The 17,979-nt window shown below is 43.2% G+C and overlaps 1 protein-coding gene across 1 annotated transcript in view; it reads right to left on the reverse strand.

Annotated features, from left to right (window-relative positions):
• Positions 1–1,796: 1,796 nt before the first annotated feature.
• Positions 1,797–17,979, reverse strand: part of ITIH2 (inter-alpha-trypsin inhibitor heavy chain 2) — a 35,577-nt gene continuing 19,394 nt past the window's right edge. Inside the window, exons 13-21 of the mRNA XM_024578287.4 lie at positions 17,460–17,645; positions 16,944–17,083; positions 15,378–15,547; positions 10,531–10,668; positions 5,371–5,484; positions 4,766–4,964; positions 4,047–4,219; positions 2,743–2,854; positions 1,797–2,079 (exon numbers count right to left, since the gene is read on the reverse strand). Of these exons, the coding sequence (XP_024434055.2) occupies positions 1,932–2,079; positions 2,743–2,854; positions 4,047–4,219; positions 4,766–4,964; positions 5,371–5,484; positions 10,531–10,668; positions 15,378–15,547; positions 16,944–17,083; positions 17,460–17,645 (1,380 nt within the window). The 3' untranslated portion in view covers positions 1,797–1,931. The remainder of the gene's footprint in view (positions 2,080–2,742; positions 2,855–4,046; positions 4,220–4,765; positions 4,965–5,370; positions 5,485–10,530; positions 10,669–15,377; positions 15,548–16,943; positions 17,084–17,459; positions 17,646–17,979) is intronic.

Here is a 17,979-nt window from a genome sequence, read left to right on the forward strand (position 1 = left end):
CCAATTTTGAAGTCTTGTATATTAATATTTTAAGTAGTATTTTTGAAATAGGAAATGGGAGACAGGTTTTTTTTTAAATGTATCAGAGGTGACCAGTTTTTGTAAACGAATGAAACTAAAAGGCAATGCCACTTAGTACTGAGATTAGATTACAGAAATAATCATATTTGTTTAATATTTTACAATTATGTCAAAATACAATCACTTGCTTTTTCAAATATGGGTTGAGTGGTCCAAGAAGAGGTAGTTTTGTTCACATTCTAAAGTGAAAAATGATTGTTATCAAATTATAGAGAGAAAATTTCATAAAAATACCTTTAAGTTTTTATAAGTAATTTTTATCAACTTGGCTGTGAAAATGTGTACATTTCAGGAATTGACTTTAAAGATTTTATTTATTTTTAGAGAGAGGGGAAGGAGAAAGGGAAAGAAATACTAATGTGTGGTCACCTTTTGCATGCCCCCTGCTGGGGACCTGGCCCGAAACCCTGACAGGGAATTGAACCTGTGACTCTGGTTCACAGCCTGTGTTTAATCCACTGAGCTATGTGCTTAATCCACCAGCCATGGCAGGAATTGATTTTTAAAGGAAAGTTATAAACAAAAGAAAGCAAAGAATTACAATGGGTAAGACTTGGACTGTATCACCAAAATCTTCTGTACTAATGCAGACATGATAGTCACCTGATTTCACCTTATATTTCTTGTTTACTTATTTTGCCTTATAAATGCCATTAGCCTTTTGTTAGGACATAATTTGCTAGTTAACTTTGAAATAAATCTAATCATATAAGGTTTAAAATTAAAGGGCATTGCTCTTAGAAATTGCTTAGCTACAAACAAAAAGACCTACAAGGAGCACTACTAAGGTACACACGTCAAGATCTATTAATCTGTGTGAACTTGTGGCTTCACAGACAGAGGGGCTTCCGGAGCGTTTGGAACTGCGATTCAGAATTCATGGTAACATCAGTACTGCGTGCAGTTAGCCATCTGAAATGATAACCTTGAGCAATGTTTAAACCTGAGGAATTTAAGAGCAACAAAGTCTTCAAGGTGGTCTTAGAATAATGTCAGGGAGGCAGGACTGTTACAGGGTTATAATTGAATCAGAAGACATCTGCCCGGTTGTATTTTATCTTACTTGGAGAGGGGCTGGCTTAACAGAATGAGAGTGGCAACTAAGGCCTTGTGATGGCTTATTTTATGTGTCAGCTTAGATGGGCTGCAGGGTGCCCAGAGTGTCGGTCAGACATTTTACTGGGTGTGTCTCTAAGGGTATTTTGGATGAAAATCACCTTTAAAAAGGGAGACTGAGTAAAGCAGATCGCCCTCTTTAATGTGGGTGGACCTTATCCCATCAGTTAAAGTACTGAACAGAAAAAATACCCTGATCCTTTCCCAAGTGACTGCCTTTGGACTTCACCTGCAACATTGGTTCTTCCTGCCTAGTGGCCTTCGAACCAGAATATCAGCTTTCCCTGGCCTCCCGAACCATTGGCCCACCTTGCAGATTTTGGACTATCTGCCTTCATGATTGTGCAAGTCGATTCCTTACACATTCTAATTTACTCTGTTCTTATTCCATGCCCACCATATAACCTCATAACTGGAAGTTCCCACGTAACTGACAACGTAAAAATGTACTCAGCCTGCAAAGTTGAAGACCTAACCCCAAGTGAAATCACAGTTAATGCCAAATCTAGGGCCCTGCCCAACCTGACTTGCCAAAGCAGCTTTTCTTCGCATTGTCTTAGTGAACACGTTAGCATCTGAAGACACAACAAAACCCCAAAGCTTTGTAAAGCGTTTATTTTCTTCATATGTGTTAATATTTGGTTAGTTTTTTAAATTATTCAAACTGAAGAATGACCGCAAGAGTGGCAGGGGAAAATGTATATTTATACATGCAATTTCCAAAACTACAATCCTTAAGGCCTTCTGAGGAAGCTATAGAGCTGAGATACAAAGTAATCCTTGTAGTGTCCATCGATGAAACCCTTCCCACTGTTGTGTACAAACCAACAGGGAACGTCTGTTCCAAACACTTGATCTGCTCGGTAGTCTTTCTGGAGGCCTCTGCAAGGAAAATGGTGCGTATGGTTAGGGCACAGACCAAGGTGTGCCGGCTGCAAATCTCAAAAGGAGGCATGCTCCCCACCCTTGCTGCTCTTCTCGCCCCTTCCTCGCCAGATCTGCCCACCCCCACCCATCTCCATGCCCCAAGTCATCCAAGTCTGCAGCTTAGTGTTGGAAGGACAGAGTAAACAGTGTCCTTCAGTGATTCAAATAACCCTTATACTGAGATCGACCAATACGGACTTTTCCCGCGAAGTAAAGAGGGCAGATCAATTTAGAAGTGGAAGGGAGGTGGGACACAGCTCTCAAGTGTTGTGGGCATAGCCTCACATACTTGAAAACAAGGCTCTAGCTTTAATTTTAAAAATCTACATTTTCTAGCATGATGACGTGGGTATTTTTACGATTTCCTCCTCTGATTGGCTTTTTCAATTATTCAGCTAGTGACCACACGGCTTCTAATGTATGACGGTGAGAACAACAGGTTAATTATATATATGGAGTCATCATTTTCATTTCAGATGGACAAAATGCAGTGTCCTTATGCACAGGTACGTATGTGCCCCTTCCTGGTGGATTGTTTAGGTTGACATAGGTCATGCTGTGTGAGTCCGATGCTAGCAGGAGCCCTTTTTGTTACTCTCATATGCATCCAAGGCTTACCTGGTGACAACCAACTTATGTCCTTTCACCTCCATGCTCGCCTCTGGCTTCTCAGGATGTTTGCCGGGCCGCTCATTGAAGATGTGTATCTTTGGCTCATGCATGAACTGGCCTGGTGAGATAAAGGCCAGACAGTGGTTTACATGTAACCCAAGAATAAACAAAAAAGACAAGCTGGTTATTTGATCCAAGCTACCAGTTGGTCCTCCCTCCAGAATTTCTGGGCTAGAAAGACATCCTCAGAGAAAAAGGGCAGAGCGACAGGAGAGGTGGCTCCTTCCTGAGAGCATCCATGCATCCATGCTGCTCACCCGCGGTCACTTTACATGTGAGGCTGATCTATTGGACCTGAAGTAAAATCAAATCCCTGAGTGGGGTCGGGGTGAAGTTCAGCACCTGAGAGCATAGCTCAAATCACAGAAACAGGTTTATTCGGGATGTCAGAGGCTTAAATAGGAAGCATTCTCTAAAAAGTAGGGAAGGTTGGCTTAGATGCCGTGCTTGTTATCACAGACTTCCTCAGCCAGTTCACCTCTCTTCAGTTAGAAAAAACCATCTTCAGCATAAAACTTAAAATTTCCCTGCCTGTTCTCTTGCCCTGTTTGTGACGATGAAATCCAGGTTCTGGGAAACCTTGTCTGGAATGGCAAAGGTCCTCACTATGCAGCATGACTGAATCACCCTGCACCACTGTTTCTCCCTTTCTATACATTATGACGTTTGACATCTTAAAACCCCTGTCTGGCTCAGGAGGAACTGCCCATCCCGAGCTCGCCAATTCGGAAAGATAGCGAATGACTCTGCCGGGAGCATGCCTTTGGTATACAACTTACCAACCCAGAGCCAGACCTCCTCTGCCCAGCTTGAGTAACCCAGAAGACATCATTCCAGGGCCAGGCGCCAGGCAGCTAGAGGCCACTCTATGGCCCAAAGCCCGTGGGAATTGTTCAAAACAGCCACCCCTAATCTACCCTGCTCTGCCTTGCCTTTCCATGGAAACCCCTATAAAGGCTCTGGCCTGACCCTGTCACTTGCTCCTGCTTCCCCGACCAAAACCTAGTCTTCCTCCTGTGGCCTGGCACGGCCATCTGTGGCTCTTGTTTCTAGGAGGAACTAGGAGTAACAGTTAATGTTTCTTCCAATGGTATTGGCCTCTTTGTGTTGTCACTCAGTCACCTTTACAAATTAAGACCTGGGCTCAGAACATGCATTCTACCACTTTCCCAAGTTCTAACCACCATTATCCTAAGCTGCTCAAGCCCAAGCGTGGCCCCACACTTGTCAGATGTTAATCAACCCTTTACCGATTAGTCCATGTGCTTTAGGTGAAAACTTGTCTGTGGAGGGAATGTAGATCCCCAAAAAGTCTACGTTGATTGGATGCTTCTTCCAAACACGATGAAGTAACACAGAGAAGGACAGCTCCTTATCCAGGGTGATCGTCACAGTTTTCTCTTTCTTCACCGAGACAAGCACCCTAGTGGAAAAGTTAAAATAGAATCAACACTTCCAGAGCACACTCTTCTTAGAAAGTCACCCCTCTCACCCCTTGTATGAACTCTCACTCCTCCCAGTACAATCCCGCTAGCTTTCTAGGACCTTTACCATGGTTTTGCCACAAAATGTTGTTTTGTTTCTCCATCTGTGAAATTCTGTCAATTTATATGTTTTTTTAAACAGATACTAAAGGGAAGTTATTACAGGACGCAATCATAGTGTATCTGAGCATTTCTGACAGAGTTGGCTGTGGAATCGGTTGATGGACTCAGTCACTCACGCAATGTGGATTTATTGAGTACTTACCACGTGCCAGGCACGAGGCTGGCACTGAGATGTCCGGTGACCCAGACACAGGCTTCTGACTGCTAGGAACAGGGCAGGTGGGTAGCAAGAGTTTTTCTGAACATCAGCTTCTTCATATTCAAACTTATGATTTTAAGGTTTATGTTGATGTCTCAGATGGGGGGATTTATTCATGTAATGTGTCAAGGACAGGCCCAAATTCAGACATAATAACACTTGCCTCTGATTAGTGACCTGGGCTGTGTCAGACCAGGATAAGACCGATGTACGAGTATTCCAGTTCAGGGTGATGCTCTCGGTGCTAATTTCTATTTTCATGTCTTCCTTTCGGAAATAAAATCCCAGTTTTCCAAAATAGGTGCTTAGTTTTTTATTCTTGGGCTTCTTGGCACCAATGAGCTGTCCGTTGACCAAAATCCCTACAGGGGGAAAAAAAAGAGCTTTTTTTTTCTCTCTTGGGTGCCATTCTTTTTTCATGTGTGGGCACCATAATTGAAATTTATAAAACTGGACAATACTATTGTCATTTTGCTTTAGGATTTACATAACACTTTTTCCTTTGTAACTCTCGCTATATAAGTATAATTTATTATAGTTTAATTATATTACAAAATATGCTAGTTTATACTGAGGAGAGTATATTATTTATAATAGTTCAAACACTGGGGAATATATTTACAATTTTTTTCTAACTAATTATCGGCGTTCAAAAACCATAGGGCTTCTGTTAGGGTGAGAAAGAAAGAAAGAAATCCCAGGCAGTAACAGTGCAGCATGACAAAGATCTAATTGTCTAATTCAGAGATCATATCTTTTTATTTTTACCTGATTCTGGATCAGAAACAAGGTTGAGGATTTTTCCAGGTTCTGAGTCAATATTGAAACAAATATTCTTCTGACTTTTTGGTAGGTAAATGATGAAGTGTGGGTCATTTTCAACTGGGAAATATACGAAGACAATGAAAATAAGAACATCATAGAAGGCAAGAAGATTTTGAAAAGTATTTTATTCCTAAACATCGTGAATTTCACAAGAACAAATGTTTACTGTGCTTCCGCTATATGCCAGGCACTGTTCTCGGCGCCGGGAGCCCAGCGGCCCACACCCATTGTGCCTTTCTCATACAGCCTCCATCAGAGCTTTCAGTTATTTTACAAGCGTGGAGGATACTTATTCAGTAGCTATCACATATGCACGAGGCTAGAGACAAAAATGAATAAGAAAGGCACAGGGGATAAGACACACATACTCACTATACATGTATCATATACACGACATATGTTGTAAAAATATATACAGTGGGTGTGTAGATAGATAAAAAGGCATGTATTTTATTAAGTAGGTGTACACAGTGCATAAAAATAAAGAAGACATAATATTATTTGTTGGCATACAGATTAGTCTATTCTAAGAGCAATGAAAGATTAATCTGCTCCCAAGAAATTACTGAATACTCTTTCGTTACTGGACGCCATTATTCTGGCTGATCTCGTTTGTTCGTTTGTTTAACCATTCAACAGATATTTAGTGAGGAAAGAAAAAACTATGTGCAAAACACTAAATTAGGCTATGTTGGCTGTAGCTATAGATAAGTCACAGCCTTCAGGAAAGTACCAATTTAACGAAAGAGTGACAAAGATTCTCTCCTTGACCAAACTCTACCCAGGCTCCCCTGAACTTCTCAACTAGGCCTCAACCTCTGGACTTCTGTGTTGGACTCTGCACTGTTCTATTTTAGCAAAAGTACTGCTAAATCAGTTTAACCAGAAACCCCGCCCTCCATATCTGACCACCCTCACTCTCTGATCAGGTTCCTCATCCCCACCACCCACCAGCTGATGTCTGATCATACCACCCTGCCTTCAGCAAGAATCCTGTTAGCGGTGTGTAGCCTGGACCCCCTCCCCCTGGTTGTTTCCTCTTAGACCCTTCATCCACTGACCCCCTCCTGCTCCTTGTCTCTAAAGTCCCACGCTGCCATGCTGTATTTGCAGTTGAGCTCAGTCTCTCTCCCCACTGCCAAGCCCCATTGCAGCCGTCCCTATCCTCACCCTATCCCTCCTTGGATAAAATCTTCCTTACCATGCTTTCACAAATATCAAGAACAATTTTGTTCTTTAACAGTTAGAACGGAATTTTTCCTTCTTTCAAGGAAGCAGACATAACCACTAACGTAAGCTGGAAAAGCCGGAATAAAGAAAATGATGCAATAAGAGCCAAGCACAGTGCTCTGAGAAGGAAGATGCAGGATGACTGACTGCACGTGGGAGAGCTGAGAGAGGTACTGTGAAGGACTTGGCTTTTGCACTAAGGCTTACAGGGAGGAGGGGAAGAAGGGAAGACTAAAACACAAGAAAGAGAGAGATTTTATTCTGAGTGGACAGAATGAGGAATGGCGTAGTGGTAGAAAAGTCCACGATTTGTTTAGAAAGTAACTCACTTTCTTGAACTACATGTGGTTCTGGAAGAATGTAGAAAAAGATCAGACTGAGGAACCAAGATGGAGGCGTAGGTAGACACACTGCGCCTCCTCGCACAACCAGAACTGACAGAGAATCGAACAGCAAGGGGGACCAACACCAAGAAAATAGAAAATAAAAATTCATCCAGACTGGTAGGAGGGGCGGAGACGGGCACCGGGGTGGAGAGGACTCGAGTGGCTGTGGCGGGACTGAGACTGGCGGAGTGTGGGACAAATGGCGCGGGCAGTCCGAGCACTAGCAGACCCTGCGGCCCCACATTCACGCAGATAAACCGAGAGGGCCGGACTCAGAGTGGCGGAGAGTGGGGCAGGCAGAGTGGCGGGTAGCACCCTGTGGCACCACATTTGCCCACAGATAAACTGGACGAACAGCGGGCAGCGAAGCAGACTGCGCAGCCCAGGGCTCCAGCTCCGGGAAGTAAAGCCTCAAACCTCTGATTGAAAGCACCCCTGGGGGTTGGGGCGGCAGCAGGAGAGACTCCCAGCCTCACAGGAGAGGTTGTTGGAGAGACCCACAGGGGCCTAGAGTGTGCACAGGCCCACTTACTCGGGAACCAGCACGAGAGGGGCCCAGTTTGATTGTGGGTAGCGGAGTGAAGGATTGAAATCTGGAGGAGAGTGAGGCGGGCGCCATTGCTCCCTCTCAGCCCCTCCCCCACGTACAGCGTCACAGCACAGCGACCAGCATTACCCCACCCCGGGGAACACCTAAGGCTCCGCCCCTTAAAGTAACAGAAGCGCCAAGACCAAAAAAAAAAAAAAAAAAAAATGGCCCAAATGACAGAACACTTCAAAGCTCCAGAAAAAATACAACTAAGCGACGAAGAGATAGCCAACCTATCGGATGCACAGTTCAAAGCACTGGTTATCAATATGCTCACAGACTTGGTTGAATCTGTTCGAAAAACAGATGAAAAAATGAAGCCTATGCTAAGAGAAACAAAGGAAAATGTACAGGGAACCAATAGTGATGAGAAGGAAACTGGGACTCAAATCAATGGTATGGACCAGAAGGAAGAAACAAACATCCAACCAGAAAAGAATGAAGAAACAAGAACTTGGAAAAATGAGGAGAGGCTTAGGAACCTCCAGGACACCTTGAAACGTTCCAACATCCGAATTATAGGGGTGCCAGAAGGAGAAGAGGAAGAACAAAAAATTGAAAACTTATTTGAACAAATAATGGAGAACTTCCCCGATCTGGCAAAGGAAATAGACTTCCAGGAAGTCCAGGAAGCTCAGAGAGTCCCAAAGAAGCTGGACCCAAGGAGGAACACGCCAAGGCACATCATAATTACATTACCCAATATTAAACGCAAGGACCTACATCCAAGATTACTGTATCCAGCAAAGCTATCATTTAGAATGGAAGGGAAGATAAAGTGCTTCTCAGATAAGGTCAAGTTAAAGAAGCTCATCATCACTAAGCCCTTATTATATGAAATGTTAAAGGGAGTTACCTAAGAAAAAGAAGATCAAAAATAGGAACAGTAAAAATGACAGCAAACTCACAGTTATTAATGACCACACATAAAACAAAAACGAGAGCAAACTAGGCAAACAACTAGAACATGAGGGTTGTCAATAAGGGAGTGGGAGGGGGAGAGGGGGGTAAAGGTACAGAGAATAAGTAGCATAGATGATAGGTGGAAAATAGACAGGGGGAGGGTAAAAATGGTGTAGGAAATGTAGAAGCCAAAGAACTTATAAGTATGACCCATGGACATGAACTATGGGGGGGGAATGTGGGAGGGAGGGGGGTGGGCAGGATGGAGTGGAGTGGGGGGGGAAATGGGACAACTGTAATAGCATAATCAATAAATATATTTAAAAAAAAAAGAAAAAAAAAAAAAAAAAAGAAAAAGATCAGACTAAAAGGTAGGTGATAGAGACCACAGAACACCATGCTAAAGAACAGACCTTTATTCTGTTGAATAACTATTAAAGGTTTTTGAGAATAAATGTGACATGATTTGAACTCCATTTTAGGAAAATGTTGGTCACAGTATAAGTTAAATGTTGGAAAGTAGACATAGGAAGATCATTTAGCAGCTAAAATGTCAGGTAAGAAATGTTAGATTTAAGAAACTAGAGTGGTGAGTGGGATTGGAAAGGGAGGGAAAATTCAGGAGACATCTGGTAAAGTCCGTAACAGCTGGTAACTAGTAGAGAGAAACAACTCAGCACTACCGGGCTTCTAGCCGCAGTAATTGAAGGAGCAGAAGAAGGTTTGAGTTGCAGACAAGCAGTGGTTGTGTTTTCCAGGATGAAATTGGAAGAGTTGGCTGCCATCCATGGACAGGCTACTGTTTTCCAGATATTTTCACAAAGCTCCTTGCAAACATTAACTCATTCTCCATGCAGAGGACAAGTGACCTGTCCAAGGTCACATCATGGAGTTAGTAAGTGCCAGAGCTATGGCTCTCACCCCGGCTGCCTGATTAAAGCCCATTCTCCCAACCGTTCTGATATGCTCGTACATTTTCAAGTGTGTGTTCTGAAACTTAGAATCAGGAATAAACTCATCCGGGGCAAGAACAAAATCTGGTATTTCTTTGCCCCCACCCCCCCACACACCAAGCTCATGTATGCGTTCAATAAATACTTGTTTTAGTTGACTTCGTGTTGGAGCTGAGCACTAGAGGGCATCGTTAAAACACAGAACAAAAGATTGCTAACTCCTTTAAAAATTGTTTTAAATCTCTTAATTATACTTTTTCTTCCTTCTTCACAAATATGGTGTTTTGAAACATTTTGTTCAAGAAAAATTGTTTTTGTTAAAGATAACAATTGTTTTTGCCATTTTATGTATCCCTGATCCCACCAATCAAACCATCTCGTGAGCAAAAGAATCAACGTTGTCACGTTGAGCTGATGCAGGTCTAGGCAACAGAAAGGAACGCCGTGTTTAAGTTCGTCTGCGCACCCTAAATTTTGATTACACTGAAAGTACATTGAAGGCTCCCATGACTAACTTCAGATTCCTGGGGTCCATGGGCGTAAGAGTAGCTTGTGTTTATTGAGCTTCTGCTGGGAACCAGGAACATTATAACCACCTTGCAGGGGAGGTATGATCATCCCCATTTTCTACATGGGCTACCTGTGGGAGATAATTTAGGTGAGGTCACGAGAGTGGGGCCCCCAGATTGGATTTAGTGTCCGTATAAAAAGGATCACCAGAGAGCTTGCCTTCTGTCTCTCTCTCCCGAAGTCATGTGAACTCACAGGAAGATGGTGGCCACCTACAAGCCAAAATACTGAAATCTGCCTTGCTGGCACCTTGATCTTGGACTTCAGCTTCCAGAACTATAAAAAATAAATTTCCATTGTTTTAACCACACTTTGACTAACACATGGAGGTATCTTCTTTCAGTAGAAGGCAATGATGCCTATAAAAGTCAGCTAGTTTGCCAGAACACAGTGATTGCATTAATGTATAGTGCTCCAAAGATTATGATCTGATGGAGACCGGGATGTGAAAGCCATGTCCTAGTTCTCTCACCTCTCATCACATGCGGAGGGGGAGTGGACTCAAGCACGGGAGCTCCTACCACAGGCATTGGGATCCTGGGTGTCGGTGAAGGGTTGACCCAAGATGGGAGTGAAGTTGGAGGAACTTTGCTGCCGTAATACAGGGCACCTAGGTAGAAAAACCCATATCCATTAGTTTCCAGGTAAGTTGCTCATGATTCCAAGATTTATGCAGGCCCCAGAGGTTCTCAGCTAAGGTTTTCTCCCATTATTTTTATTCCTGAGTTCTCTGTCATCGTACTGTGGGCTTGCTGTAGGGCTCTCCCAGAGTCTGGGACCTGAGCTGGGATCTGCAGCAGGAGGAGCTGCCCCACAGAGCTGGGGAAGGACCTCATGCCTTCAGCACAAGCCGGAGAGATACTGTCCAGTCCAGCCCCTGGAGAATCCTGGATTATGGTTGGCACCGACCTGATGCATGCCCATTTACCCACCAAAAAGCATTCTGAGCAGTTTGGTTTCCCAAAGAGACTCCCGTACTGGTTACAAAAAGTTCATTTTGCTTTCTGATATCCAGTCTCCCTGTGTTTGAAAAGCAAATGCCAGTTCACCTACACATTTTGTTTAGGTGATACAGTGTCACTTAGATATGCCAGTTTACCTAGACAAATTTAGATGTCCCAGTCTAATGTAACTGGGAGGCCAGAAGTCAGAGTTCCTTGAATCCTAGGCCAGTCTTGTAGAGCTGACATCTCACTTGGACAAAATTGAAAATTCAGAAAACATTCCCTTTGCAGGGGTGTCAAACTCATTTTCACCAGGGACCACATCAGCCTCGAGGTTGCCTTCAAAGGGCTGAATCTAATTTTAGGACTGTATAAATGTAACTACTCCTTAACTAGGGGCAAGGAGCTCTATATTTGGCAGCCTTCCTGTGTTTGTTTCTATGTATTAGGTAGAGCCGCTATGACTCCCTGTCTTGGTAGTATGGCCTAACATAGTAGGTGTCCTGTAGGGTCCAGTGGCACAGCCTCCCCTATTACCCAAGTTGGGTACTCAATGTGCACCCTTCATGTGGGCTGAGTACACCCTCCTCTTGTAGTTGAGACTTGGTTGCTGTTGGTAGGTCAATGGGAGGAATTTACCCAGGCCAGTCAGCTGCAAGGACTGGCTGTGACCACTGACTGCCAATCTCTGCCCTCTGTGGGGGATCAGCTATGCAGGGGTGGGGTGGTGGTATTCCAGTGTGGTCTGTAGCTGTCCACTGGGTGTGCTGGCCCTGGGATTTCCTGGGTGGTGCAGGTCAAGGCCAGCCCCACCTGTGTTTTGCCCGGGGCACCCTGCTGAGCTATAATGCAATCTGAGACAGCTGCTAGTTGTGCTGGGCTTAGAGATTCCCAGCTGAAGCCAAACTGTGAAACTAGGCTGGCTGCTGTTAGTGCCAGGCCTGGGGCCACTTAGCAAGAGGTACAGGGTTGGGGGCTTAGTAAGGCCTGCTGTTGCTTGTTTGAAAGGATTTAAGAAGTTATGAAGCATGAGCCAAGACCAGCCATCCTATGGAAAAGCAGCTTGGGTGGGGCTGTATGTTGGGCAGAGTGGAGTCTCCAGGGATCTCCAAGATGGGTTAACTAGGTTGATGGAGTCTCAGATATGGCATCAGCTTGCTGGCTCTGTGGAGGGAAGGTTTAGAAAAGGGACAATGGCCTCTGTTCACCTTGATGCCAGACACTTCAGTTTCTCCCTATATACTACTGGTGCCTTTCAAGCTGCTACCCTGGTGCTGGAGCTCAGAGGGAGTGAGTCTGAGTGAGTGTGTGTGTGGATTCTTTGAGAGGAACTACTTGGGGCTTGAGCAGTTTCTTCCATTGACTTAATCCCTGCTGGTTTTTGCAGCCAGAATTTATGGGTATTTATCTTCCTGGCACTGGAGCCCTGGGCTGGGGGGCCTTGTGTGGGGCTGGGACTCCTTGCTCCTGAGATATCCCTCCCAAATCTTTATCCACCAAATGTGGGTGTGGGACTAGCCCATTTATCATCTACCCCTCATCTTCTCCCACCTCCAACCTGTCTGGACGGATGTGGTTTCTTTAATTCCGTAGTTGTTACACTTCCATTCAACTCGATTTCTGATGGTTCTGAGTGATGTTTGTCTGTATTTTAGTTGTAATTTTGATGTGGTTGTGTGAAGAGGCAAGCCATGTCTGCTTACACTGCCATCTTTCATGGTAGTTTTAAAAAAACTCGATCCAGGAGAAAACTTTGAATACTCAGAATCTTATGGCACAAGAAATTTAAAAAATTAAATTTGTTTACTTGTAGAGGAGAAGGATGATCAATGAAAAACGTTCAAGCATAAAATATATTATGTTGGAATATGATTCTGCCAGAAAAGTGAAATGAAAATATAAATTCATCTTATATTTTCTTAAATATGGTCACAGGAAGTCCAACAACCAAAGATTTAAAGAAGCCACATTCACCCAGAGGGGTAGGAGGGGTGCAGATGCAGAGAGAATTGGAGAGGCACGGAGAGGCATGGGGCAATGTGGGTGGCACGGAGCCGTGGGAGTGGTGCAGAGAGGTGGAGGAGCAAGGGGGCGGAATGGGCAGTCCCATATTCACCTGTGGTAGATACAAATTGGGAGGGATGCCTCTGGAGTGAGGGATCTCAGCCTCAAACCAGACCACCCAGCAGCCCAGAGTTCCAGTGCCAGGAAGACAAATCTCCATAATTTGTGGCTGTGAAAACCAGTGGAGGTTGGGTCGGCAGAAGAAACTGCCAGATTATCAGGAGACTCCTTTTAAAGGGCCCACATGCACTTAGGGGACAGACCCACCCGCTCTGGGATTCAGCACCAGGGCAACAGGTGGAAGGGCGCAAGTGTCATATGGGGTAGAAATAGGGTAGGTACTGGGAGACACGTTCCTCCCAGGGAAACTTCCAGAAGTCAAGTAGCGTCATTGTCTCCTCTCTGAGTCCTCCCCCGACACAGAGCCACAAAGCGGTGACATGGGTTGCCCTGCCCTGGTGATCACCCAAGCCTCCTCCCCACACAATTTATAGGTCTGCTCTTCTACAATAGGCCACACTACTAAGACCAGGAGTCAAAGCAGCTCTTTACACACAGAAACAAACAATAGGAGACTGACAAACTGAGGAGACAAAGAAATATGGCCCATTCGAAAGAACAGAACAAAACTCCAGAAAAAGAATTAAACAAAATGGAGATAACCAACCTATCAGATGCAAAGTTCAAAACACTGGTGATTAGGATGCTCAAAGAACTCATTGAGAAAGGCAATGGCATAAAAAGACCCAGGGAGAAATGAAAGTTACATTAAGTGAAAAAAGAAACATCTACAGGAAACTCCCAAGAATAGAGGGGATGAAACTGAGTATCAATTTAACAATTTGAAGCATAAGGGGAAAAAAAAGCATTCAATCAGAACAGCAAGAAGAAAAAAGAATTTAAAAAAACGAGGATAAAATAAGAAGGCTCTGGAACATCTCCAACTGTACCAACATCCAAATCATAGGCAATCCAGAAGGAGAAGAGGAAGAGCAAGAAATTAAAAAGTTATTTGAAAAAATAATGAATGAAAACTTCCCTAATTTGGTGAAGGAAATAGACATACAAGTCCTGGAAGCACAGAAATTCTCAAACAAGTTGGACCCAAAGAGAACCACACCAAGACACATCAAAATTAAAATGTCAAAAGTTAAAGATAAAGAGAGAATTTCTTAAAAGCAGCAAGAGCAAATCGGAGAGTTACCTACAAAGGAGTTCCCATAAGACTGTCAGCTGACTTCTCAAAAGAAACTTTGCAGGCTAGAAGGGACTGGTAAGGAGTATTCAAAGTGGTGAAAAGCAAGGACCTACAGCCTAGATTGCTCTACCCAGTAAAGCTATCATTTAGTATCAAATGGCAGATAAAGTGCTTCCCAGACAAGGTAAAGCTAAAGGAGTTCATCATTACCAAGCAATCATTATATGAAATGTTAAAGGGACTTATTTAAGAAACAGAAGATCAAAACTATGAACATTAGGTTGGCAATAAATTCTCAACTATCAACAACTGAATCTAAAAAAAACAAACTAAGCAAACAACCAGAACAGGAACAGAATCATAGACATGGAGACCACTTGGAGGGTTACCAGCTGGGAGGGGGAAAAGGGAGAATGGGGGAAATGATACAGGGCATAAGAAGCATAATTGGTAGGTACAAAGTAGACAGAGGGATGTTAAGAACAGTATAGGAAATGTGAAGCCAAAGAACTTATAGGCACAACCCATGGACGTGAATTAAGAGGGGGATTGATGGAAGGAATGCAGGTACCATGTAGAGTGGGGCAAAGGGGGAAATATCAGGATAATTGTAATAACAGATCAATAAAATACATTTTAAAAAGTTAAAAATATTTAGAAAAGAACAATATGAAATTTCTTGCAGTGCAAACAGAATTCGTTCATATATTTTTTTAATGGATGATGGTAAGTGTCAAATCTGATATTCAATGTCATTGGATACACTAAAGAAGTTATGTCACAGTTTCATTTTAGGAGCTCAGCCTTTACAATATGCCAGATATTAAATTCATTGCAAGTACTTAAATAAGATGAAAAAATGTTAATGTTGATTTTTTAAGTGTATGAAGGGGTATACAAGTTATCAAAATTCCTTTGGAAACATGTAAGGAAAACTGTTCAAAGATCACGGCAATAAACTGTCCTTAAAGTAAATTGACAGGAAGAGCTCTTTGGACAGAGGCTTGGGAGCTAGCGGTGGACACGAGTGGGAGAGGGGCAGAGGCCTGAGGACCTTGACTCAGCCTGTGGAAGCTGGCCCATAATGCCTCCCCACCAGACCGAAACACCGACCTGAACAGCAAGTGTGGTCTTGCGGAGGGGAGTCGGCCAGCATGCGCTCGTTCCCGGCTTCATTCTCAATCACCATGGCAGTGAGTGGGGTCACTATGTGATGTTCCAGGGACATTTGCAGGATGGTTTTTGTAATTTTCTTTTTGTCAGCAGCTGTAGTAGCCAGGCTTCTGCATTGGAGAAACAGAGACATTACAGAGGGTCACTTCATTTAAGGCTGAATTAAAGTCCCACTCCCCCCACTTCTGGTGTGGGGGTTCACGAAGGAAAATAGAACAAACTCAGTGTTTTATCTAGTTGTGCGGTCCTAAGGAATTTTTTAATAGACTTGATTTTTTCCAAGCAGTTTTAGAGTCACAGCAAAATTGAGTGGGAAGTATAGAAATTTCCCAAATAGCCTCCACCCTAAAACTCCCCCATTATCAACATTCCCACCATAAGTGCATTTGTTACAATTGATGAACCTACATTGACACATCATTAGCACACAAAGTCCATCATTGACATTAGGGTTCACTCTGGAGTTGCGCATTCTATGGGTCTGCACAGATGCATAGTGACATGTGTCCAACAATACAGGATCATACAGAGTAGCTTCGTTGCCCTAAAAATCTCTGTTCTCCACCTATTCATCCTCCACACGCCCCAACCCCAGCAAACACTGATCTCTTTTTGCTGGGATTGTTTTTTTAAAAAAATCAATATTTAACTTTCGCAGCAATTTGCTATCTGCCTTTAACTGCATCCAGTGTGCTTCTGTAACGGGGCAGAAATATTTCTCCCTCTCTTCAAAGCCACAGCTTACAGCCATGTGTCTGTTTATAATCTTATTGACATCATGGATTTTCTCTGTGAGTTACATTAATTTCCTCCAACCTAGTTCAGATGACTCTGTTCCATCTTTCTGGGGATCTGATAAAACAGGTAGAGTGGTCTCAGGAGAGTAATTTTCTTATCCAACACTTGTACGTAACTCCAGAGCAGGTGATCAGAGAACCAGCCATCGCTCTGAAAATATAGTTTTTACACTGGAGAGTTTCAGTGCAGTTCAGCTGAGAAGCCAGAGATGAAACAGGTGACTGTCAGGGAGCCCTTCCTGATGTGATATCATAATCACAAAATCATGGATTTCTCGCTGGACCATAACCCGAGCAGTTGCGGACAAATCTAATTGATGGTGACAAATGTCTGAACAGCGATTCCTGCTGGAGGTGGTGGTGGGGTTGAGTGGGGAGGAGAACAAGGGATCCTTCAGAGATGAAAGAAGTCTTCCACATTTGGATCCGGGTGCCGATTACATAGGTGATGTACATAAAATTTCATTAAACTGTACACTTAAAATCAGTGTACTTCACACACTTTATTTTATGTATGTTCTATGTCAAAACAAAACAAAATACGGGTGTACTCAGCTTCAGTTATAGTGCTGGGAACCAGTGGAAATTAATAATCCAAACCCTGTGACAATTTTCTGCCTTTTTTGGTTCTAATCTTTTTGTGTATTACCCCAAATATTAAAGGCAAATCTTCAGTTTTGCAAATCCCTGTGGCGTATGCAGTTCTTACCGCTCAGCTACAAGTTGGTTGATTGTCAGATAGGCCCACAATTTCCTGGTGAAATCAGGATCTGCATGCTTGTCTTTTGATAGAAAATCCTCCAAGTCGTCCATTTGGGCCAGGGTCTCCAAGACTAAATCCGTGTTGGCCTGGATGACGCAAGGTTCAGTTCAAAGACACCAGGAGAGCAGAATTATAGTTAGTCAATTCGCATTTTCATACATCCCTCCCGTGAGTGAACTACTGTGAGGGTACTATGCAAATTTAAGGAGAATGCAAAATATTTCAAAGGAATACAAGAGAGGAAGTTAAGGGCGTACTTCTGGAGTGTGTGATTGGTCTGGGATGAGAGAGGTAAGGATTTACACAATATTGGGAAGATGGCATAGACATTGCCACGCTTTCCCTTTCACTATTGCTTTTACTTTACATACATGGTTCTTGAAATGCAGTGTTAGCCTGTTAATACACAAGATGGACCGTATCCAGAAGACCAGTGAGTATTTTTAGAATAAGCTGAAGTACCGAAGTTGCAGTGATAATGCTCTGTAATTGCGCTGATTTTTCAGGGTCAAATTTTCCTGCCACGACAATCTCTGAGCCTTTAAAATAGTTATGGAAACTGTTTTGAGTGACATCTGTTACTGACGTATGGGGATAGTTGAACTGAACGTTCCGGAGCAATGGAGTAGAGACTTGGTTGTAGAATTTCTACAATTCATAAAACAACAAAAAACAAAGGAAAACAAAAACAGAGAAATCATTACTTTGATACCACTTTATAGATCTAAAGCATTTTTCTCTGAGATTCTTCAAATGCTTAACAGACATCTTTTATTCGCACAGGATCTACGTGCAGGGCTAGGGAACAAGGAAATTCTCATAATTACCAGACAAACTGGAACACAGAGAAGATGAAGACTTGTTAAGAATATTACCATTGACTTAAGAGCCCAGGATTTTTTCCTATTATGACCAGCATGAAAAGCTCACAGGGCACTCAGAATCAGAAAAGCCAGCTAGGTTGATAGACCCCAAATTAGAA

This window comes from Desmodus rotundus, chromosome 4, assembly GCF_022682495.2.
Source record: "Desmodus rotundus isolate HL8 chromosome 4, HLdesRot8A.1, whole genome shotgun sequence".
Classification (NCBI taxonomy): Eukaryota; Metazoa; Chordata; class Mammalia; order Chiroptera; family Phyllostomidae; genus Desmodus; species Desmodus rotundus.